Source organism: Nomascus leucogenys, chromosome 17, assembly GCF_006542625.1.
Source record: "Nomascus leucogenys isolate Asia chromosome 17, Asia_NLE_v1, whole genome shotgun sequence".
NCBI classification, from domain to species: domain Eukaryota; kingdom Metazoa; phylum Chordata; class Mammalia; order Primates; family Hylobatidae; genus Nomascus; species Nomascus leucogenys.
Genome location: NC_044397.1, coordinates 83734665 through 83757051, shown reverse-complemented (window position 1 = coordinate 83757051; position 22387 = coordinate 83734665). Strand labels below are relative to the sequence as shown.

The 22387-nt window shown below is 52.9% G+C and overlaps 3 protein-coding genes across 5 annotated transcripts in view; all 3 read right to left on the bottom strand.

Moving 5' to 3' along the window:
• LTBP4 (latent transforming growth factor beta binding protein 4) overlaps window positions 1–3375 on the bottom strand; it is a 36432-nt gene extending 33057 nt beyond the window's left edge. The window contains exon 1 of one of the 2 annotated variants that reach the window (XM_030795695.1): window positions 3082–3375. The gene's annotated coding sequence lies outside the window, so the exon portion shown is untranslated. Of the gene's footprint in view, window positions 1–1716; window positions 1738–3081 lie in introns of those variants that run through there. The other variant, XM_030795697.1, reaches the window with a different exon arrangement.
• A 1483-nt stretch (window positions 3376–4858) lies between these two features.
• SHKBP1 (SH3KBP1 binding protein 1) lies at window positions 4859–19787 on the bottom strand. 2 transcript variants are annotated; one of them, XM_030795693.1, is made up of 18 exons: window positions 19655–19787; window positions 19360–19413; window positions 19203–19248; window positions 18935–19087; window positions 18469–18527; window positions 18139–18219; window positions 16198–16359; window positions 16027–16117; window positions 15747–15937; window positions 14247–14362; window positions 12903–12990; window positions 12671–12787; window positions 9415–9585; window positions 7588–7743; window positions 7191–7287; window positions 5842–6020; window positions 5403–5526; window positions 4859–5280 (listed from the first exon to the last, which is right to left on the bottom strand). In XM_030795693.1, the coding sequence occupies exons 4-18, from the start codon at window positions 18940–18942 to the stop codon at window positions 5049–5051; spliced, it is 1872 nt and encodes a 623-aa protein (XP_030651553.1). In that variant the 5' UTR covers window positions 18943–19087; window positions 19203–19248; window positions 19360–19413; window positions 19655–19787; the 3' UTR covers window positions 4859–5048. The 2 variants fall into 2 exon arrangements, with proteins under 2 accessions (XP_030651553.1, XP_030651551.1); XM_030795691.1 differs by having other exon boundaries at window positions 19014–19087; window positions 19655–19783.
• A 387-nt stretch (window positions 19788–20174) lies between these two features.
• SPTBN4 (spectrin beta, non-erythrocytic 4) overlaps window positions 20175–22387 on the bottom strand; it is a 113174-nt gene continuing 110961 nt past the window's right edge. The window contains exon 36 of the mRNA XM_030797442.1: window positions 20175–21228. Coding sequence (XP_030653302.1) covers window positions 21070–21228 — 159 coding nt within the window. The 3' untranslated portion in view covers window positions 20175–21069. The remainder of the gene's footprint in view (window positions 21229–22387) is intronic.

Genomic DNA, 22387 nt, shown 5'->3' with positions numbered 1-22387 from the left:
TCAAGACCCTAGGCTTCAGGGGTTCCAGGCTCACCATCTGCAAAAGCTTGCTCCCGGAAGCTCTGTCCCTCAGTGAACCCAGCCAGGCTCTGCCCGGATCCACAAACTCTGCTCCCAGGGGGCTCCTGGCTCTGCCCCCTCCTGCACCCCACTTATCGCCGCCCCCAGAGGGTATCAGACCCCCTTCCTTGCCTGAGTCTTTGGATGCTCCCGAAAGCAGCCTCCCACCACCCAGAATTGCAGACTTTCTTCTTAGAGAGTTCCCAGTTCCGGCCAATCCCAGCACTTTGGGAGGCCGAGGTGGATCGCTTGAGTCCAGGAGCTTGAGGCGAGCCTGGGCAACACAGTACAACATAAGACCCCATCTCTATTAAAAATCCAAAAATTAGCCGGGTATGGTGGCATGTGCCAGTAGTTCCAGCTACTCGGGAGGATGAGGTAGGAGGATCACTTGAGCCTGGAAAGTGGAGTCTGCAGTGAGATGAGATGGCACCACTGCACTGCACTGCACTCCAGCCTGGACGATAGAGTGAGACCCTATCTCAATAATAAATAAACATATAAACCTATATAAAAGAGAGTACCGATCCCCTCCTTGCCTAAGAGTCTCCACCACTAGGAGCTGCAAGCCACAGGGGCCCTTAAACCCCGTCCACACCGGGGTTCCAGGCTTCAAGCCTTCAAACTCGGGGTCTCAAGCCCAGCTTGAGACTGAAAGCTCTTGGGAGCATTCAAAGACTCAGGCAAGGAAGGGGGTCTGATACCCTCTGGGGTTGGCGATAAGTGAGGTGCAGAAGGGGGCAGAGTCAGGAGCCCCCTGGGAGCAGATCCTGTGGGTCAGGGGCAGAGCCTGGCTGGGTTCACTGAGGGACAGAGCTTTGGGGAGCAAGCTTTTGCAGATGGTGAGCCTGGAACCCCTGAAGCCTAGGGCCTTGGGAAGGGATCAATTCTTTGAGAAGATTACTATAAATTCAAGGCTCCACCTTATAGTCTCTGAAATACAAGCCCCTTCTCTCCCTAAGGCACTACCCTCAGAGCTTCACTCTGCCCCAATCACCACTTTTTCCACTGAGTTTTAGGCCACACCTTTTCCCACAGAAAATTGGGACGTGACCACATGCAGGATCCCAAGCCCACCCCTTTCATGTTCGCTTTGGGGTTCCAGGCCCCATATCCCACAGCAGTTGGATTCTTAAGGTTCTCAGTTCTGTAGCGTTAGCCCCGCCCCCATCTCGTGGATCCCAGGCTCCACCCACACAGGTTACTAGGCCACACGCCTTGACCACAGAGCCCACCCCAGACCAAGAATGCCAACTGATCCAGTTGCACCCCCCACTCCCCACTCCTGCTCCTTCTTCCAATCCAGGAGGGTGTGCAGGACTGACGGGGAAGTCCTTCACCCCCCCTCACAGTGAGACACACAGGCTGACTCACACGGCTACACACCGTTACTGCCACCTACAGCAATCCATGCCTCCATCCCACACTGACACCCAGAAATCTGGGTCCAGCACCGTCCAGGGACACACAGTCCCTGGGGCAGGTGACGACGGCACTCACACTCCATTCACAGCCATTCGTGGGCTGTCCCAGAGCCCAGCTCTGCCCCATGACTGTACTCCATGACCCTGTTTTTGTATAACCCCCAAGACCCCTGCTCACATGACCCTGCAGGACAGCATATCCCTACCCGCCTCCCCCCTCACCATCTCCTACCCTGTGGCTGGAGCATTTGCTGGGGGCGCTGCTGAAATTTCTCCCTTCTGTCCGGGATCCAGCGCATCTTCAATGCTTGTTGCTAGGCAACAGCCTCTGGCTTACCACTGCAACTTCCGGCGTTAGCCTCCCCTCCCCCTAGAATTTGGATTGCCCACTCCCCATCCCTCCCTTCAGTGTCACTATCTCCCAGGGTCGTGTCTATGTCACCTCTTGGATCCTAACTCATCTCAACCCTTCAGAATCCCTCAGAGTTCTAGTCCCCCCGCATTCCAGAATCTTCCACTCCTCCCCCCATGCCCTCTCACGCACAAAAACACACAGAGTTAATACTATACTAGGATAATACTATCTCTAGCATTTAAAAAACCCAGCTCTTCAGTGTTCTAGATTTGCTGACATCTCAAATTCTCCTCCCTCCCTCTCTCTCTCTCTCCTACCCCCTCCCTCAGAATGAGGCCGGCTCACGTTTGTAATCCCAGCACTTTGGGAGGCCGAGGCGGGAGGGCAGATCACTTGAGGTCAGGAGTTTGAGGCCAGCCTGGCCAACACAGTGAAACCCTGTCTCTACTAAGAATACAAAAATTATCCAGGCATGGTGGCGCACGCCTGTAATCCCGGCTACTCAAGAGGCTAAGGTGGGAGGATCACTTGAACCCGGGAGGCAGAAATTGCAGTGAGCTGAGGTCACACCACTGCACTCCAACCCGGGCAACAGAGAAAGACCCTGTCTCAAAAAAAAGAAATAAAGAAAATAATAAAAATTTAAAAATGAAATAAAAATAGAATGACCAGCATTCCAGCAACACGAGCATTCTGGATTCTCTGACCTGGAAAAAAAAATGACCCTAATATTCTAGATCTGTGAGCATTACAAACCACCACCATATTCTAGATTTCCTGACCTTCCAGGCCCTCCTCCCATATACTAGATTTCCTAACATGCCAATATCCCCCAATATTTTGAATATCCTGGCATGTAAAAAATTTTCTAGAGTCTGAGGCTGGGCATGGTAGCTCACACCTGTAATCCCAGCACTTTGGGAGGCTAAGGCGGGAGAATGGCTTGAGCCCAGGAGTTTGAGACCAGCCTGGGCAACATAGTGAGACAACTGTCTCTACAAACAAACTTAAAAAGTAGCTGGCTGTGGTGGCACACACCTGTAGTCCCAAATACTCAGGAGGCTGAGGCAGGAGGATCGCTTGAGCCCAGAAGGCCGAGGCTGCAGTGAGCCATGATTGCACCACTGCACTCTAGCCTGGGCAACAGAGAAAGACCCTGTCTCAAAAACAAACAAACAAAAACAAAACTAGGGTTTGAGATGCGCAGCTTTTTAAGAACACCCCGGTTTCAGAGGCACTCACCTTTTACGTCTCCTATTTGTGTTCTAGATTCTCTGATAATCCGGAACCTCCTGCCATTATGGATTTCTTGGAACACAAACAAACCTTCCAGTGCTCTGGAAGGGCGGATAGTCCAGGATCTCTCCCATTCTCTAGATTTCCTAGTAATCCAGATTCCTTTCTGTATCCTATAATTCTCAGCATTCCAGACATCCTGGCATGCAAGATATTCCTACCGGTGGAGATTCATGGGTATGAACTCCCCTTGACACTCCCCTATTCTAGAATCAGTGATTTTTCAGGTCCTTTTTGTCAGAAACTTCTATATTCTGGATTCTCTGATAAGCAGGGGAGAACTCTAATATTGTTCATCCATGAGCACTCCAGAATATCCTCGTGTCCGAGATGTCCTAACGTTTGAGACCCCTCTCTATGTTTCAGAAGCTCTGGCATTCCAGAAACTACGGAATTCTAGAATTAGTATGTTCTAGTATTCTCTACTCCTAGTCTGTCCCCACTTTCTATCCCTTTTTTATTGGCACAAGGAGAAAAGAAAACCTCCTCAAGGAAGTGCCATAGGAACGGGCATTATTTGGGAAAAAAAAAAATCCCAAGGCCAGCCAGGAAAGGTGGCTCATACCTGTAATCCCAGCACTCTGGGAGGCCAAGTTAGGTGGATCATCTGAGGTCAGGAGTTTGAGACCAGCCTGGCCAACATGGTGAAACCCTGCCTCTACTAAAAATACAACAGGACACATGATCCAGGCTGCAATAATGGAAGGCCTTCATCACACTGGCCACAGTAATTGGTTCAGGAATGGCCACCTGACTTCATTCAAGCCAATGAGAATCAGTCTTGTGATTTTTGCTGTTGCTAGGGTAAAAAGAGTTGCTAAGGAGCTGCTTATTGTCACCTTGCCACAGAGAGAAAACCTGATTGAAGATGCATTCCAGAGGTAAGTGAAGTTAGGAGATAAAAAGATATTCTGGGCCGGACACAGTGGCTCTCGCCTGTAATCCCAGCACTTTGGGAGGCTGAGGTGGGCAGATCACCTGAGGTCAGGAGTTCGAGACCAGCCTGGCCAACATGGTGAAACGCTGTCTCTACTAAAAATAAAAAAACCAGCTGGGCATGGTGGTGCGCACCTGTAATCCCAGCTACTCGGGAGGCTGATGCAGGAGGATTGCGATTGCTTGAACCTGGGAGGTGGAGGTTGCAGTGAGCTGAGATTATACCACTGCACTCCAGCCTGGATGACAGAGTGAGACTTTAAAAAAAAAAGAAAAAGAAAAAAGAAAAAAAGATATTCTGGATTAGGAAACCCCTGGATCCAGCCATGCCTGAAGGCAGAGTAAAAGCCAACACATTCCTCCCCTGCAACACCTTTTTTGTTTTGTTTTGTTTTTGAGATAGGATCTCACTCTGTCACTCAGGCTGGAGTTCAGTGGTGTGATCATGGCTCACTGTAGCCTTGGCCTCCTAGGCTCAAGCGATCCTCCCACCTCAGCCTCCCAAGAAGCTGGGACCACAGGCATGCACCACTATGCCTGCTTAATTTTTGCATTTTTTGTAGAGATGGGGTTTTGTTATGTTGCCCAGGCTAGTCTGAAACTCCTGAGCACAAGCAAACTGGCCTCCCAAAGTGCCGGGATTATAGGTGTGAGCCACCATGCCTGGCCTCCCTTTGCTTAAACAAGAGAGGTAGATGTTCCTGATTTTGCATATATCAGGTTGGGTCCCACATCTTCCCCACCCCTTTCCTGGGGAGTCCCAAACCTGCTAAGAATAAGCAAGATGTTGGCAGTGAGGACTTTATTGGGGAGCGTGACTTTGGCTTCCAGAAAAGGGGGAAGGTGGGGACCTAGTAACAATAATCATTTATGCCAAGGAGGCCCTGGCCCTGAACCCGGGGTTCCCACAGAAATCAGGGAGGCACCTGAGTCCCCCAGGACCAGGGCATCCCAAGGCATCATGGCAGCTGCATTGTTCAAAAGGAAGTTTCATTGAGCTTCATCTTGGGAGGTGTGAGGGGAGTGCCGAGACCGGTGGAGGGCCAAGGGGCTGGTGTGGGTGGCCGTCGGAGGTCCGGCCCACTCCGCACCAGTTCCTGGCAGCGTTCCACAAAGCTGCCCCCACCACGGCGCCGGGCCTCAGCCTGTGGGGGGCTTGGGCTCCCACGGTGGCCAGACAAGGAGGTGTTGCTGGAGGCTGAGTGGAGGCTGAGGAAGTAAGGACAGTAAGGGCACGTCATCACGGGGCAGCTGGGCCACTCTGTCCCCGGGGCCACCACGCTGTCCCCTCTCCCACCATTGCACAGAAGGGGAAGTGGAGTTGTGGCTACCTGGTGAGGGAGATGTGAGGTGAGAGGCTGGGGAGAGAGCCCCGCGAGGGAGCTGAGGGAGCCGGTGGGGCCAGCTCGCAGTGTTCTAGCTGTTCCATCAGCTCTTGCTCCGTCAGGCCACCTGCTGGGGGGCACGGAAGCAGGGTCAGGGGGCAAGACAGGGGTCATAGGGCAAGGGCCTGGGTTGCATTGCAGTGCAAGCACCAAGGGTCAGGACAGGAGAGAGGAAGCAGAGATCAATGCATGGGGGCCAGAGGCTGAGACGGGTTAAAAAACAAGGGCAGGAAGGGATGGGGAGAAGAGAGGGGGTCAAAGGAAAAGGGGTCAGAGGGCAAGGGCCTGGGAGAGAGATCAGGAAGTTGGCTGTGGAGAGTGGTTCTGGGTGAGGCTGTGGGGCTTGGGACAGGAGGGACAGGATTGGGGGTGGGGCAGGGAGTACCAGGGGCCTGGCCGAGGCCGTCCATGGCGGTGGTTAGGTCCCACATGGCCAAGCTGCCGTTGGCCTGGCCGGTGAGCAGGTAGCGCCGGGGCCGAGAGCCGAGCCGCCTGGAGCCCTCACACTCCAGCACTGTGAAGGCTGTCGTGGGTGAGCCGTCCACGGAGCGCACAGAGCACACCCTGGGGGGTGCCATGGGGGAGGCAGTCACCCTCGCTTTCTCACCCTTCCTAGTCCCAGTCCCCACCACTGTGGCTGCAGTTCCTGCCTCTCCAGGGGCCACCCCAATCTTTATCCATCCCTAGCCTGCTTTTCTCTTGAGTTCCAGTCCCAAGGGTCCAGGAGCTCTTGGACACCCCAGCCCCAAACACCCAGGGAGTCTCCCAGAGCTTCTGCTCTTCCCTGCTCCCACTGCAGGGAAGGCCCAAGGCCCGTCCCAGCTGCTCCCCCAACTCCTATCAGCCTCCTGGCCTCCTCCCTGGGCTCCTGGCCTCCCATCAAGCCTCCTTTCATCCCCCGTGCAGTGGCCATGGCTCCCCGCACAGGACAAAGCCTCAGCCCTTCCACAGACTGACAAGGCCCGCCCGCATCTGCACCCCATCCTCACCTCCTATTCTGTGCTCCAGCCCAGGAGCCCAGGTGTCCTTCCCGTGTGACCCTATTTGGCCCTTCTCAGCCTCTGCACATACAGTTCCCTCAGCCCGGGGCCCCTTTCCCCTCCCCTCTTTCTTCTGCTCCTTCCTACTTGTCCTCTAGGTCTCTGCTCAGAGTCCCTTCATCCAGAACATCCTCCGAGGCCCCTTTCCCAGCTGAAGCAAGGCTCCTACAGCTCCCTGGGTCTCCTCCATCCCATCCCGACCCCTCCCCCTGGGCCCCCCATCCCACCCCGACCCCTCCCCCTGGGCCCCCATCCCACCCTGACCCCTCCCCCTGGGCCCCCATCCCATCCCGACCCCTCCCCCTGGGCCTCCCATCCCACCCCGACCCCTCCCCCTGGGCCTCCCATCCCACCCCGACCCCTCCCCCTGGGCCCCCATCCCACCCCGACCCCTCCCCCTGGGCCCCCATCCCACCCTGACCCCTCTGTCTGGGCCCCCCGATCCCATCCTGACTCCTCCCCCTGTGCCTTCAACCCGGCCCTGCCTGCACTGGGCTGGCACTGCGCCAGGTCACTCCCACCAACACCTGTCACACCTTTGATACCAGAAGACAAACCCACCAGGCCTGTCCTCCCTCCCAGCCTTTGCTCCTTCAGTGGTCCTTGGCTGGGACCCCTTTCTGGCCTCAGTGACCTGGCTAGCAACTTGCCTTCTCCCCTGACCTCCCTCCCTGTTGGACAGGACTGTCCTCACCGCTGCCCAGTAGATGAGAGACGCACGAAGAGCTGGCTGGCACTGGGCACCACCTTCTGGATGAACACTTGCTGGTCGTCCCGCTCGCCATAGGGGCCTGGGCCAGGCAGGGGCAGGGGTCAGGGCCAGCTGGGATTCCCTCAGCCTCAGACTTCCTTCCCCATTGATGAAACCCACCACCCCAAGACCCCGGTCCCATCCCCAGGTTGTTGGAGTTGGGCAGGCCAGAGAGGGCTGGGGGGTTGCGGCAGTCAGTGGAGCTCAGGTGCCTCAAGGATCAGGACACCCCAATCGTTGCAGGCTCCTGGGTCAGGTGGCCACAAGTGGGAATCAGCGGAGGTCAACAGGGGTCAGTAAGGGGGTCAGTGGGGTGGGAAGGCTAGGAGCCAGTAGGCACCAATGTCATTGCCAGCACTGCAGCCGCCATGCCCATCTGCCGACTCCAGAGCCAGGATCTTGAAGGAAGCGAGTGGGGTGGAGCCGGGCTGGGTGGAAATCATGCCGCGGAAGCGAGTCACAGACCATGTCCGCACGTGGTTGTTGTCGGCACAGACTGAGGGGCGCAAGGAGAGCAGGAAGTCAGGCCTGGTGCAGGCATCAATGCTGCCTGCCCCTCCAGAGCCTCAGAACAGCCCCGTTTCAGGAGGGTCAGCCCTTGCTGAGTTCTTCCCTTTCAGAGAATCCTTTCCTCCCCAGAATTCCAAATGTTAAAAACCCTGTTGCGTCTGCCTTCAAAACTGTTCCAGAGCCTGATCTCACCTTGCCCTGTCCTCTGCCCCACACTGGTCCTGGTCCATTTCGTCACCTGCCTGGACCATATCAGCACCCCCCTCCCAGAGGTCCCCTGCTCCTGTCCTATCCCAGTAGTGTGCTCCCACGGGCAGCCAGGTGGAGCCTGTGGACACCTGATCTAGTCATGTCCCTCCCCTGCTCGGAGCCCTGTGGCTCCAGCCCTTGTCACCTCCATACCCTCATCTCCTCCCATTCTCCCCCTCATTCACTCTGTTCCAGGCACAAGTGGCTCCCTGCACTTCCTCAGGCATCCTTTTACCTCAGAGCCTTTGCAATGCCTGTTCCCTCAGCCTGAATGCTTGTCCCTACCAATCTGCACTGCTCATTCTGTTATTTCTGCTCAAAGGTCCTTCCTCAGGCCTTCCCTGAACGACCCCTCTCCGGCAACTTGACACTCTCTAGTCACACACAGCTTCATGTTTATTCATAGCCCTTATCATTGCCTGGTGTTGATTTATTTTATTAATATTTTATTTTATGAGATAGAGTCTTGCTTTGTTGCCTGGGCTGGAGTGCAGGAGTGCAACCATAGCCGATTGCAGCCCCTGACTCTTGGGCTCAAGTGATCCCTCCACCTCAGCCTCCCAAGAAGCTGGGACAACAGGTGTGTGCCACCATACTTGGCTAATTTTTTTAAATTTTCTACAAAACAAGGTCTCACTTTGTTGTCCAGGTTGGTCTCACACTCCTGGCCTCAAGCAATCCTCCCACCTTGGCCTCCCAAAGTGCTGGGATTATAGGCATGAGCCACAGTGCCCAGCCTGATTTGCATTTTTATTTATTTTTGAGATGGAGTCTCGCTCTGTTGCCTAGGCTGGAGTGCAGTAGCATGATCTTGGCTCTCTGCAATCTCTGCCTCCCGGGTTCAAGCAATTCTTCTGCCTCAGCCTCCCGAGTAGCTGGGATTACAGGCACGTGCCACCACACCTGGCTAATTTTTTATATTTTTGGTAGAGGTGGGGTTTCACCATGTTGGCCAGGCTGGTCTCGAACTCCTGATCTCAAGTAATCCACCCGCCTTGGCCTCCCAAAGTGCTGGGATTATAAGTGTGAGCCACCGCACCTGGCCATTGATGTCCATTTTTATATATTTATTGTCTGCCATCCCCGCTAGAATGTCAGCTCCACGAGGGCAGGGACTTGGCCTGTCTTGTTCATCACTGTATCCCCTATGTCTGGCACATGGTGGGTGCCCTGTAAATCCTTGCTGAATTGATGGATTCCCGAACACACACAGATTCACTCTTCCCCAGACTGATCCCCTATGGTATTCTCTCACTTCTGCAATTACAGTCCCATCCCAGGTCAATCCTCTCCGCCAGAGCTCGCTTCCTACACAGTGTCCCTCTCCAGTGGAAATTCTCATCCTCCTCTCTCCACACTCCCATCTGAGCTGTCTCTCCCAGCACAGGAGCACCCCAGAGAGGCTCACCTGAGATGAGGTGCTTCTCCGACAGCATGATCTTGGTGACGGGGCTGCGGTGCACAGTGAAGGTCTGGAAGAGCTGAGGCCCCGAGCCCACAGTCTCCGGGTGCTGCACGATGACCCGCACGCCCCCTGAGCTGGTGCCATAGGCGATCTCGATCCAGTTCCCACTGTCACCTGGTGAGGGGCCAAGGATGAAGAGAGGGCCTGGGCCACAGAGACAGAAACCAGGGCAGGGAGAAAGAAACAGGCACAGAACAGAGACATAGTCAGAAAGCAAGGAGAGGCCGGGCATGGTGGCTCACGCCTGTAATCCCATCACTTTGGGAAGCTGAGGTGGGTGGATCACCTGAGGTCAGGAGTTCAAGACCAGCCTGGCCAATGTGCTGAAACCCCGTCTCTACTAAAAATACAAAAATTAGCTGGGGGTGGTGGTGCACACCTGTAATCCCAGCTACTCAGGAGGCTGAGGCATGAGAATTGCTTGAACCCAGGAGGCAGAGGTTGCAATAAGCCAAGACCACGCCACTGCACTCCAGCCTGCATGACAGAATGAGACTCTGTCTCAAAAAAAAAAAGAAAGAAAGAAAGAAAGAAAGAAAGAAAGAAAGAAAGAAAGAAAGAAAGAGACACAGAACAGAGACACAGTCAGAAAGCAAGGAGAGAGGGAAGGACACAAAAAGATGGTGATGAGATGTGGGAAATGGAGGAACAAGGAGACAAAGGCACAGGTCAGAGGAGGAGAGGCCCAGAGACAGAAGTTGTAACAGTGAAACAGCAAATAAGAGAGGAAAGAGAAAGAAAAACAGAGAACAGAGGCCGAGGCAGGAAGATTGCTTGAGGACAGGCGTTTGAGGCCAGCCTGGGCAATACAGTGAGACCCTCATCTCTACAAAAGATTTTTAAAAAACTAGTTGAGTGTGATGGCATGCACCTATGATCCCAGCTACTCAAGAGGCTGAAGTAGGAGGATCACTTGAGCCCAGGGGGTAAGGCTGCAGTGAGCTATGATTGCGCCACTGCACTCTAGCCTAGGTGACGAAGCGAGACTGTCTCAAAAAACAAACAAAAATGACATAATAGTGGCATGTGGTGGGAAAGGAGATGAGGAGGAAATGAGTAAGTAAGTGAAATAAGAAAGAGGCCGGGTGCAGCAGCCCACGCCTGTAAATCCAGCACTTTGGGAGACCACAGCAGGAGAATCCCAGGAGTTCAAGACCAGCTTGGCCAACATGGCAAAACCCTGCCTCTACTAAAAACACAAAAATTAGCCAGGCATGGTGGCAGGCACCCATAATCCCAGCTACTTGGGAGGCTGAGTCTGGAGAATTGCTTGAACCTAGGAGGCAGAGGTTGTAGTGAGCTGAGATTGCGCCATTGCACTCCAGCCTGCGGTGAATGACAGAGCAATACTCTGTCTCAGGAAAAGAAAAAAAAAAAAGAAAGAAAAAAAAGAAATAAGAAAAGAGCCTTACAAAGAAGAAAGGTGATAATCTGTCATGAAGTTAGGTGTATTATTAACTTATTTCTGCTTAAAAAAAAAAAAAAGCAGCAGCAGCAGCAGCAGCTATGGCCATGCACAGTGACTCAAGTCTGTATTTCCAGCACTTTGGAGGCCAAAGTGTGAGGAACAGTTGAGCCCAGGAGTTCAAGACTAGCCTGGGCAACATGGCAAAACCCTGTCTCTATAAAAAAATACAAAAATTAGACAGGTGTGGTGATGCATGCCTGTGGTTCTGCTGTTCAGGAGGTTGAGGTGGAAGGATCGCTTGAGCCCAAGTGGCGGAGGTTGCAGAGAACTGATATCATGCCACTGCACTCTAGCCTGGGCAACAAAGCAAGTCCCTGTCTCTATTTTTTTTTTTTAAAGAATAATCCCTGCCTCACACCATACATAAAATTTAATTTCTGATAGAACAGACTTCCACGTGAAAACTAAAACTGTAAGTCTTCTAGAAGAAATTCTGTAGATCTTTGTAACCTAGAATAGGTAAGGATATCTTAAGACCCAGAAAACAATAACCATTAAAAAAATTATGCTAAGTGAAAAATGCAGACACAAAAGGCCATATAATGTATGATCCCATTTACATGAATTGTCCAGAACAGGCAAATCCATAGGTATAGGAAGCATATTGAGCCTGGCCAACATGGCGTAACCCAGTCTCTACTAAAAGTAGAAAAATTAGCCGGGCATGGTGATGCATACCTGTAATCCTCCCCTACTCAGGAAGCTGAAGCATGAGAATTGCTTGAACCCAAGAGGCGGAGGTTGCAGTGAGCTGAGATCACACTACTGCACTCCAGCCTGGGCAGCAGAGCGAGACTTTGTTTCAAACAAAAAGAGAAAGCATATTAGTGATTTCTAGAGGGTATCAGAAGTGAGAAATGTGGAGTTACTGCTAAAGATCAGGGGATTTCTTACGGGGGTGATGAACATACTCTGGAATTTGTTCACGGTGATAGTTGTACAACCTTGTGAATATACTAAAATCCGCTGAATTGTGCATGTTAAAATGGGAAATTTTATGGTATGAGAATTACATCTCAAAAATTAACCTATTCTGCATTTGATGTCAAGAAAACAAAACAAAAAACTGTCTCAAGTAAGAGAACTCAGCTTCATCTGCTATAAAACCTGCATCGGTGTTGTTTTATGAACATGTGAATATCATGCCTTAATCACAAAGATGGGAAAGAAACACAAAGATTAACTCCTAATTGTCCATTCTGCCCCTGGTGGAGAGGCTGGCCACCATCTAGCACCTAGAACAGTGCTTATATACAGGGATGCTCAGTAAATATTTGTTGAATGACTGGATGAGAGTTGAATCTGGCTGGGCATGGTGGCTCACGTCTGTAATCCCAGCACTTTGGGGGGCTGAGGCGGGCAGATCATCTGAGGTCAGGAGTTCAAGACCAGCCTGGCCAACATGGTGAAACCCCATCTGTACTAAAACTACAAAAATTAGCCAGGCGTGGTAGTGGGCGCCTGTAATCCTAGCTATCTGGGAGGCTGAGGCAGGAGAATCGCTTGAACTCAGGAGGTGGAGGTTGCAGTGAGCCAAGATTGGACCACTGCACTCCAGCCTGGGCAACAGAATGAGACTCTGTCTCAAAAAAAAAAAAAAATGAGAGAGAGTTGAATCTGCCGCCCCTCAATAAACCCCCCTGGGTCATGCTATACAAGCTGGGGGACAGCTGCAGGCTGGGGCTGGGGCTGGCAGGTGACAGCAGCAGGGGAAGCCGGGTCATAGCTTACTGGTCTTGGGGGTGAGGTAGACACTGAGGGCGGTGACCCCATCCTCCGCCGGGTCCCGATAGAGCTCACTGACAAGGAGGTCGTTGTCTTTCATGCGCAAGGGGAACTTCTGCACATCTGGGGTGGGCAGGGAAGGTGGAGTGGGTTTGTTCCAGGTGCCCCAGCCTCTCTCCCTCCCTTCCCCTCTCCCAGGGGAGGCTCTCGGGCACCCGGGACACAGGCTGCTGCTCACCCACGTAGTAGATGGAGCCGTTGTTGCAGCCCAGGAGGAGGAAGGAGCCTGCCGCGTCATAACTGGTGATGGGCTGCACCTCCTGGACCTGGGGGGGCGGGCAGGACAGGCTGCAGCCGGGAGCCCTTCTACTCCTTTGCTTCCGTGGTGACCCCTCACAGAGGATGGGCCCTCTCCTCCACCTCCAGAACCCACCCACTGCTCCCCAGCCCCGTCTACCCCAGGTCTACCTTTGTGCCTGTCTTGTTCCCTCCCTTCTTCCCTTTGATGCATCTGTCTCTCTGACTCTTGGCCTCTCCTGGACTCTGTGCTTTTTAAAGTTTTAATTTTTTAAATTTTTTGTTGAGACAGAGTCTTATTATGCCTCCTAGGCTGGTGTCAAACTCCTGGGCTCAAGCCATCCTCCTGCCTCGGCCTCCCAAAGTGCTGGGATTACTGGTGGGAGTCACTGCACCTGGCCTCCACTCTACACTTCTGACATGACTCTAACTCATCTCCCTTTATCTCTCTGAGTTCCCCCATCTGCCACAGTGGTTCAGTCTGGTTTGACTCTGTTTACCTTTCTCTGTCACCTCTTTCTGATTTTCTATTTCTATTTGCCTGGTTTTCTTTCTTTTTTTTTTTTTTTTTTGAGACGGAGTCTCGCTCTTTCACCCAGGCTGGAGTGCAGTGGCGCGATCTCGGCTCACTGCAGGCTCCGCCCCCCGGGGTTCACACCATTCTCCTGCCTCAGCCTCCCGCGTAGCTGGGACTACAGGCGCCCGCCACCTCGCCCGGCTAATTTTTTGCATTTTTAGTAGAGACGGGGTTTCACCGTGTTAGCCAGGATGGTCTCGATCTCCTGACCTTGTGATCCGCCCGCCTCGGCCTCCCAAAGTGCTGGGATTACAGGCGTGAGCCACCGCGCCCGGCCGTATTTGCCTGGTTTTCTGCCCCTCTGTCTCTTTCTCTGCCTCTGTCTGTCTTTCTCCCAAAGCCATCCTCCCACCTCAGCCTCCCAAAGTGCTGGGATTACAACAGGTGTGAGCCACCGAGCCAAGCCAGTTCTTGTCTCCTACAGCATCCCCCCTAACCTGTTCTCTCACCCAGTCCCAAGACAATCCTCCCTCCTCCTTTTCAAACCCATTCATGCTTCATGTGGGCTCTGCAGCCCCTCCTCCAGGAAGGCTTCCCTGATGCTCCTTAGGCCTTTATCACAGACATCCCCAGGTTCTGGCCAGCTGCTGGTTCTCTGGCTTCCTCCAGGTTTAGGGGGTGGGGGTGGGGGCAGATGCGAACCCCTCCCTGGGTCTGTACAGTCTGGAAAACTGGGAAGGGGGCAGCCAGGCTGGCCAGAACTCTGACCTGCCAGTGCTTGGTGACGGCATTCCACACCCCGATGCGCCCCGTGTGGCTTGTAGCAATGAGCTGGTTCCCGACGAAGAACAAGGCCTCCACAGGCACCCCCAGATGGAAGACCCCTGCAGTGGGAAAAAAGGGCTCAGCTGGAACCCTGCCTCATGGAGGAGGAGAGGTGGGAGGAAGAACTCCAAGGACCAGAGGATTCAGTGGGACCACAGAATCCTTGAAGGATAGAAGATTCCATCAGGGGCTGGGCATGGTGGCTCACACCTGTAATCCCAACACTTTGAGAGGCTCAGGTGGGCGGATCATTTGAGGCCAGGAGTTCGAGACCAGCCTGGCCAACATCTCTACTAAAAATATAAAAATTAGCTGAGTGTGGTAGCGCACACCTGTAGTCCCAGCTACTTGGGAGGCTGAGGAAAGAGAATTGCTTGACCCCATGAGGCAGAGGTTGCAGTGAGCCGAGATCACACAGCTGTACTCCAATCTGGGCAACAGAGAGACTCCTCCATTTCAAAAAAAAAAAGTGAAGATTCCAGCAGGAATTAGAGAGGATAAAATGGGCCAGAAGATTTCTGATGGGGTATGGGATTCTAAAGGAGTCTGGAATTCTAACAGCACTGAGCTTTGCAACAAGGCAAAAAAACCTCCAGTGGTGGCAGGGGATTCTTACGAGGGCTGAGATTTATTTGGGGACAGATTAATAAGTCCGAGATTTGTTGTTGTGGCTTTGAGACAGGGTCTTGCTCTGTTGTCCAGGCTGGAGTGCAGTGGTGCAATCATGGCTTACATAGCTCATGGCAGCCTCGAACTCCTGGCCTCAAGCAATCCTCCTGCCATGGTCTCCCAAAGTGCTGGAACTACAGGTGTGAGTTACTGTGCCCAGCCATAAGTCAGAGATTTCTTTCTTTTTTTTTTTTTTTTTGAGATGGTGTCTCACTGTTGCTCAGGCTGGAATGCAGTGTTGCCATCTCAGCTCACTGCAACATCTGCCTCCCAGGTTCCAGTGATTCTCCTGCCTCAACCTCCTGAGTAGCTGGGATTACAGGCACGTGCCACCATGCCCAGCTAATTTTTTTGTATTTTTTAAGTAAAGACGGGGTTTCAACCTGTTGGCCGGGGGGTCTCGAACTCCTGACCTCAAATGATCTGCCTGCCTCAGCCTCCCAAAGTGCTGGGATTACAAGCATGAGCCACTGCGCCAGGCCAAGTCAGAGATTTCTCATGGCCACACAGAATAGCACATTCTAACAAAACCAAGAGATCTAACAGGGCAGGGAATTCTGATGGAGGGAGAATTATATGTGGGTGGATTTTTCTAGGAAGCCAGGGAATTCTAACAGAATATAGAATTCTGAAGGGCTGGAGCATTCTAATGACACAAAGAGATCTAATAGAGCAGAGAATTCTTATGGGTTTGAGGATTTTATGGGGTGGGTTATTTTAACAGGCCGTAGAATTTAAAGGACAGAAGGTTCTGGAAAAGGCTTGGGATCATACCTATCTCGGAGCCACCACCTTCCGCCTGCAGAGCCCATAGCAGGATCTCGCTGCCGGTGGCTGCTGCCACCATCTTGTCATGTTCACCCAAAGCCCCACCATGCACCCGGGCTGTGAGCGCCAGTCGTTCAATGGGCCAGTCCAGGCGGGGGCTGGAAAACACCAGCTGCCAGCCAGAGGCTTCCTTCAACCTGTAGGATTGAGGGGACATCGCCAACACTCACCACATGCCCTTCCCATCAACAGGGCTGGGACCTCCTGCCACTCCCTCCCCAAGCACCTGTAGCAGACTAGAAACTGGGTATAGGCCACAGCGATCCAGTTATGGTGTCCACACACCAGGCGCACCATCCCCGGCTCCTCAGGTTGTCCTTGAGGGGAAGAGTAGGGATCAGAAGAGGGTCACAGGGATCCCACGGCTGCCCCAACCTTCCACGAGATAGAAACGTACCTGAGGGTGAGGGAGGGGTTTTCTCATCCAGCATTCGGCCCAGCAGCCCTGCATTGCCAAGGTTGGGGGGCATCGTGTTGCTCCGTCGGACAGGGGCTGGCCGTCCTCCTAGGTGCTGAGGCCCCACTAGGCTGTGCCGGTTCCGCCGCTTCACTGGGAACACTAGAGTGAGAATAAGAGGTAAAGTAACAGTCATTGTAATCATGGCTGTCACACAGCAAGCACTTAAAATATGACAGTGATTGATTTCCCCATGTGTGGGACATAGTCTCCAGGTGAAGATTTTAGGTGGTGCAGTGACACAGCATGAAATGACACTGAACCGCATAGCAAGTTACTCCCCTTTCAGTTCCCTTGAGCCCAGCACAGAGGAAGACTGAGTTTAGTGCTGCTGTGATATTAATGAATTTGCAGTATTACCCAATTTTCCTTTTTTTTTTTTTTTTTGAGTTGGAGTTCCACTCTTGTCGCACAGGCTGGAGTGCAGTGGCACAATCTTGGCTCACTGCAACCTCTGCCTCCTGAGTTCAAGTGATTCTCCTGCCTCAGCCTCCCAAGTAGCTGGGATTACAAGCACCCGCCACGACACGTGGCTAATCTTTTATATTTTTGGCAGATAACAGGGTTTCACCATGTTGGCCAGGCTGGTCTCGAACTCCTGACCTCGGGTGATCCACCTACCTCAGCCTCCCAAAGTGCTGGGATCACAGGCGTGAGCCACTGTGCCTGGTCCTAATTTTCACTTTTAATAAATGGAAGACTGCACCCTTGGCAAGCAATAGCATCTAGCCAGAGTTATTTTTCATTTTGTTTTGTTTTGAGACAGCATCTCGCTTTGTCACCCAGGCTGGGGTGTAATGCGTAATCATAGATCACTGCAGCCTTGACCTCCTGGGCTCAAGCGATCCTCCCACCCCAGCCTCCCAAGTAGCTGGGACCACGGGTGCATACCACTACACGTGGCTAATTTTTTTTTTAATTTTTAGTAGAGATGAGGTCTTGCTATGCCACCTGGGCTGGTCTCAAACTCCAGGTCTCAAGTGATCCACCTCTCTTGGCCTCCAAACTGCTAGGATTACAGGTGTGAGCCACTGCTACAGGCCAGAGTTTAACAACACTGCTATGGTTGGGTTTTATTTTCATGTTTACTTTGTTTTTATAATATAAAGCTTGCATTTAAAATGATTATTATTTTTTTAATTAGCCGGGCATGGTGGGGAGTGCCTGTAGTCTCAGCTATTCAGTGGCGGAGCTGAGGTGGGAGGATGGCTTGAACCTCAGAGGCAGAGGTTGCAGTGAGCCAAGATCGCACCACTGCACTCCAGCCTGGGTGACAAAGCCAGACCCTGTCTCATAAAATTAAATAAATAAATAAATACATGAAATGATTGTTTTTTGGAAAACAGCATAAAACTAAGTTGGAAAAATACTACTACAGGTCTTTATACCTGGCAACTTTCATGAAGGTAGCAAGTGCTGACTGCAGTTAGGGAAATAAAGCTGTAGATGAAATTTCCCTACTCTGTTCCTTCTACCAATCAGAAAAGCCTAGTTCCAATAACCACTGGAGCATACCTTCCATGGCCAGTGGGCTGGCTATCATGGGCATTACTGTCAATAACTTCCTATTAATATTTCTCCCCTCCGTGCAAAGAATCCCAGGTCTTCCGAAGCCCCCCCACAAAGAAACCAAACCTGGACTACAACTCCCATGGGGCTCCAGGACATCCTTCTGAGCCTCAAGAGCTAGCTGGCCCACTGCCTCATGGGAAATGCTGTTTCCAACTTCCTTTCCAAGCATCAGCCCAAGCATCTGATAGGGAACTACACCTCCCACTGTATCTCAGGGCTCACAGCACAGGCATCCAAGAGTTGCAGCCTTATGGGAAATGTAGTCTTTAGCCCACCTCTGCGCCCCTCCATTCCATTGGGAGTGCCTACCTGGTGGGGGCAGGTAACCATTGAAGAGGACGTTTCCGCAAGAAGATCGATCCAACTCCTCTCGAAGCTGCAGGCGACGAACTGCAACAGGAGGACTTAAAGGCTGGGACTTAGGGAGATGCTGAGGCCACCCCATTTCCCCCTCCCCATTTCTTTCTACACAGAGTACCAATACTCCTCCCAGTACCAATACAGACCCAGCCAGGGCCATAACCAGTCCTTCCACCTCTACCCCAGCCCTCTTTTAGGAGAGAAGGGGAAGAGGGGCAGGTAGCATCACAGAGTTGGTTTTCTATACAATGAGGATGATAGTTGGGGGCTCCCACTTACCCAGAGGAGTAAGCCCATAGAACTGGGCTTCGTGGAGGAGGCTGGAACCGTGGACACCCCTGGGTAGTAGAATTGACTAGAGGTCAGGGTCTAGGTGTGGGGGTGAGCAGAGAATGCTGAGAGGGTAATTTTCAAAACTGCACAGAGAATGTCAAGGGGTAGAAAGTTTTGATGGAATCAAGATGCTAGGGAGTGATGATATGGGTGGAGGAAATGTGAGTGTGTGTAGGGAGAAATCGAAGGACATATAACTTTAACATGATCAAGATTCTCATGAAGTTTTGCTTGTTTGCTTTTTTAGAGATGGGGTCTCGCTATGTTGCCCAGGCTAGTCTCCAAATCCTGGGCTCAAGTGATCCTCCCACCTCGGCCTCCCAAAGTGTTGGGATTACAGGCGTGAGCAACCCCGGCGCGCCCGGCCTGTGATCAAGGTTCTGAATGAGAATTCTAATAGAATGGAGCTCACGTGGACATTCAGAGGAGGTCAGAGAACTCCTCAGGGGGTGAAGACAGTGAGGGACTCCCTCCCCCTTATCCATGCCAACCTGGGGTCCAACTCTTTGGTGCGCAGGAAGTTGAGGATGGGGGCGAAGACTGTAGGGTCCCTGTCGATGAAGATCTGCGGGAAAGGGGGGCAGAGGATGGATGGGGTAAAAAGCAGGACTGAGTGGGGTCCTGCCCCTCTTCCTACCAACCCCTCCCCCCCATCCCATTTCATCTCTTGTCCGACTCACTGCTCCGGTCTCATCTTTCAGCGTCGAGATGCGTCCGCTCAGAAGACTGCAGGGAAGGGACACCGAGCAGACGTCACAGGCCGGGGGAGTGGATATTAGGTCTCCCACGCCCTCTCCATCCCTCCTACCCTCGCCCCAAACTCGCTCTCCCGATCACCTGGAGAAGAAGGAGTCTGGGATCCAGGTGAGCGTCTGGCGAGAGGTACTGAATCTGGGCGGGGAAGGTAAACGGACGAAAGAGATAAAGAGAGGCTGGTGAGGAATGCGGCCCCCTCCCGCAGGATCCAGGGTTCCCTCCCCTCCCCCGCTCCCCCGGCGTTTTTCCAGAATCTCGCGCCTCCAACGGGGGGCGGAGCAACCCTTGATGGACAGGGATTCCCCCAGGAGAGGCGGATACTCCCACCCCGCTTCCCGCCCCCGAGGATGGGACCTCAGGAGTCTCCCACACTCACCTCTTGCCTCCCACATTTAAATGAATGACTTCTCCGGGAGGCCCCCGACTCGGGACCCCCTCGGCTGCAGTAGCCGCTGCTGCCATGGCCCCCGGGCGAGCCGGCTGGCCCGCACCCACTTCCGGGTGTGCACCCGGACCCCGCCTTCATAGGCTGCTCATTGGACCAGAGAGTCCAGGAGTCACTAGCGATTGGACAGAGCGCCTGCCCATCGCGGTTAACTTTTCCGCCTCCTTAAAGGGGTCCGCCTTTCCTGAACTTGACGGGGCGGACTCGGAGTCTCCTTTGGGGAAGTTTATTACGAAGCATAACGAAATATTCTCCATCTCTCTAGGTTCTCGTCAAGGTGCGTGTGTTTAGACCCCGAGATTAAGTCCACATCAGGGGTACATCTGGATGTTCTCCGCAGCCACGGTACCCCCGTGCCCCGCTCCCCACCCCGCACCCACCCCTACAGCCACCACAGCGCTCCTTTCAATCCTCCCGGGCGCAGCCCAGAAAACCCAAACAAAGGACCATAGACCGTCAAAGCCAAAGGGTTTATTATAGGTACATACAGTGTGCGCCCGCCACACCGCCCCACACCCCCGGGCCCCAGCGGCTTCTCCAGGCGGCCATGGGGACTGCCCACAACCCAATCCCCCCACTCCCCAGGGAGGTGCTCCAGCCAGAAGCATGCAGGGGGGAGGGCTTCCCCTCGCCCCTCCCCTCATGAGGTGGCATTTACAACTGGAGGGAGGAGGAGAGAGGAAAACAGTTTTGAGCTTTGACGCCCCTCCCATTAAAAGCCTTCGCGGATGCGGGGCGGGGGAGGAGGAGATCGACGTTTTGCAAAAATAAACTAAGTCAGGAATTAACCGCATGGCTCTGAGGCGGCGGAGTGCAAGGGCTAGGGCCCCTTCACTCCCCCCTCCCAGACAGAGATCAAGGCAGCATTGGAAGTGAGGTAAAGGCGGGGAGGGGGTGTCCCCTCCCTGCCCCCTAGCACCCTGGATGGTCCAGGGGACCTCACCAGCACCCCCGTGCCCATCCCTAGGGCAGAGAGAGGGGCAGGAATTACCGCCCCCACCACCCCAGCTTCTTGGGGCAGGATCTGCAGATCGGGGCTGAGGGCTTGGCTCAACTGGCCCCCTGCCCACCCCCATCAAGCTCAGTTATTGCATAAAAATAAGGGAGCCCCAGCACCTGGGGTGGGGGTGGTGAGTGGGAAGGGGCCGAGATATGGCTATAGGGGCAGCAATCTCCCCACCACTTCTTGAGGTGCAGGAGAAGTCCCCTCCTTTCCGGTGCCCACCAGGTCACGCGTCCTCAGTGTTGGAACTAGGGGCTCCCGCCCCTACGGAAGAAAAGTGTCTTTGTGCCCACAGTGCGGAAAAGAGGGGAGACGAGATGTGTCAGGTCCTGGGGGTGGGAAGTCACTTCCTGCGCCCGCTGGCCCTGCGATCTCCGCCTTCCCTCTTAGGGTTGCCCTCATCTGTGGATGAAGTAGTGGGTAGTGTCTGGCCCCAGCGGGCGATCTCTGCGTGTTCCGCCACCGAGGAAGCCACAGCCTCCAGCCAGCCGTTCATCTCCTCCTGGGGGAAGAAACAGGGCAGAGTCCGTATTTGGAAGAGAGAAGCTGGAGTAATAGGTGAATTTCAAATCAGACTACCCTCTCTGAAATTCAGTTTTCTCATCTATTAAAAAGGGATGATGATGATGATGATGATGATGATGATGATGCAGTTACATAGCAATATGTGCCAGGCTCTGTTCCAAACACTTTAGTGGATTAATTCCCTTAAACTTATGCAATAGGATTATATATACCTCCTATTACAGAGATAAATGACACAAACAATGATAATAATGTGGGCAGGCACTACTAGAGCACTGATATTTATTAGGCCCTGTGCTAAGTATCAGTTTATCATGTATCAATTAAACATGGAGCAATTTAATTCTCACAGTAACCCTATGATAAGAAACTTTTTTTTTTTTTTTTTGGAAACAGAGTCTTGCTCTGTCCTCTAGGCTGGAGTGCAATGGCTCGATGTCAGCTCACTGCAACCTCCATCTCCCAGGTTCAAGAGATTCTTGTGCCTCAGTCTCCCGAGTATCTGGGACTACAGGCACTACTGGCTTTTTGTATTTTTAGCAGAGATGGGGTTTTGCCACGTTGGCCACATTGGTCTCGAACTCCTGACCTCAAATGATCTGCCCACATCAGCCTTCCAAAGTGCTGGAATTACAGGTGCGAGGCACCATGACAGGCCAAGAAACTATTTTTAATCTTCATTGTGCAGATAAGTAAAAGAAGTCATGTAGTGGGTAAAGGCCTACTTCCGGCCAGGCATGGTGGCTCATGCCTGTAATCCCAACAATTTGGGAGGCCGAGGCGGGTGGATCACCTGAGGTCAGAAGTTTGAGACTAGCCTGACCAACATGGAGAAACCCCGTCTCTACTAAAAATACAAAAATTAGCCGGGCATGGTGGCGCATGCCTGTAATCCCAGCCACCTAGGTGGCTGAAGCAGGAGAATCGCTTGAACCCGGGAGGTGGAGGTTGCAGTGAGCTAAGATTGCGCCATTGCACTCCAGCCTGGAAAACAAGAGAGAAACTCTGTCTAAAAAAAAAAAAAAAAAAAGGCCTACTTCTTCATTGCGTCTTGTGAGGATTGAATGAGATAACAAGTGTTGGTTATTACTCTCAACATCTCTTCAAACCACCTCTATGCTTGCCTCTCTCAGACT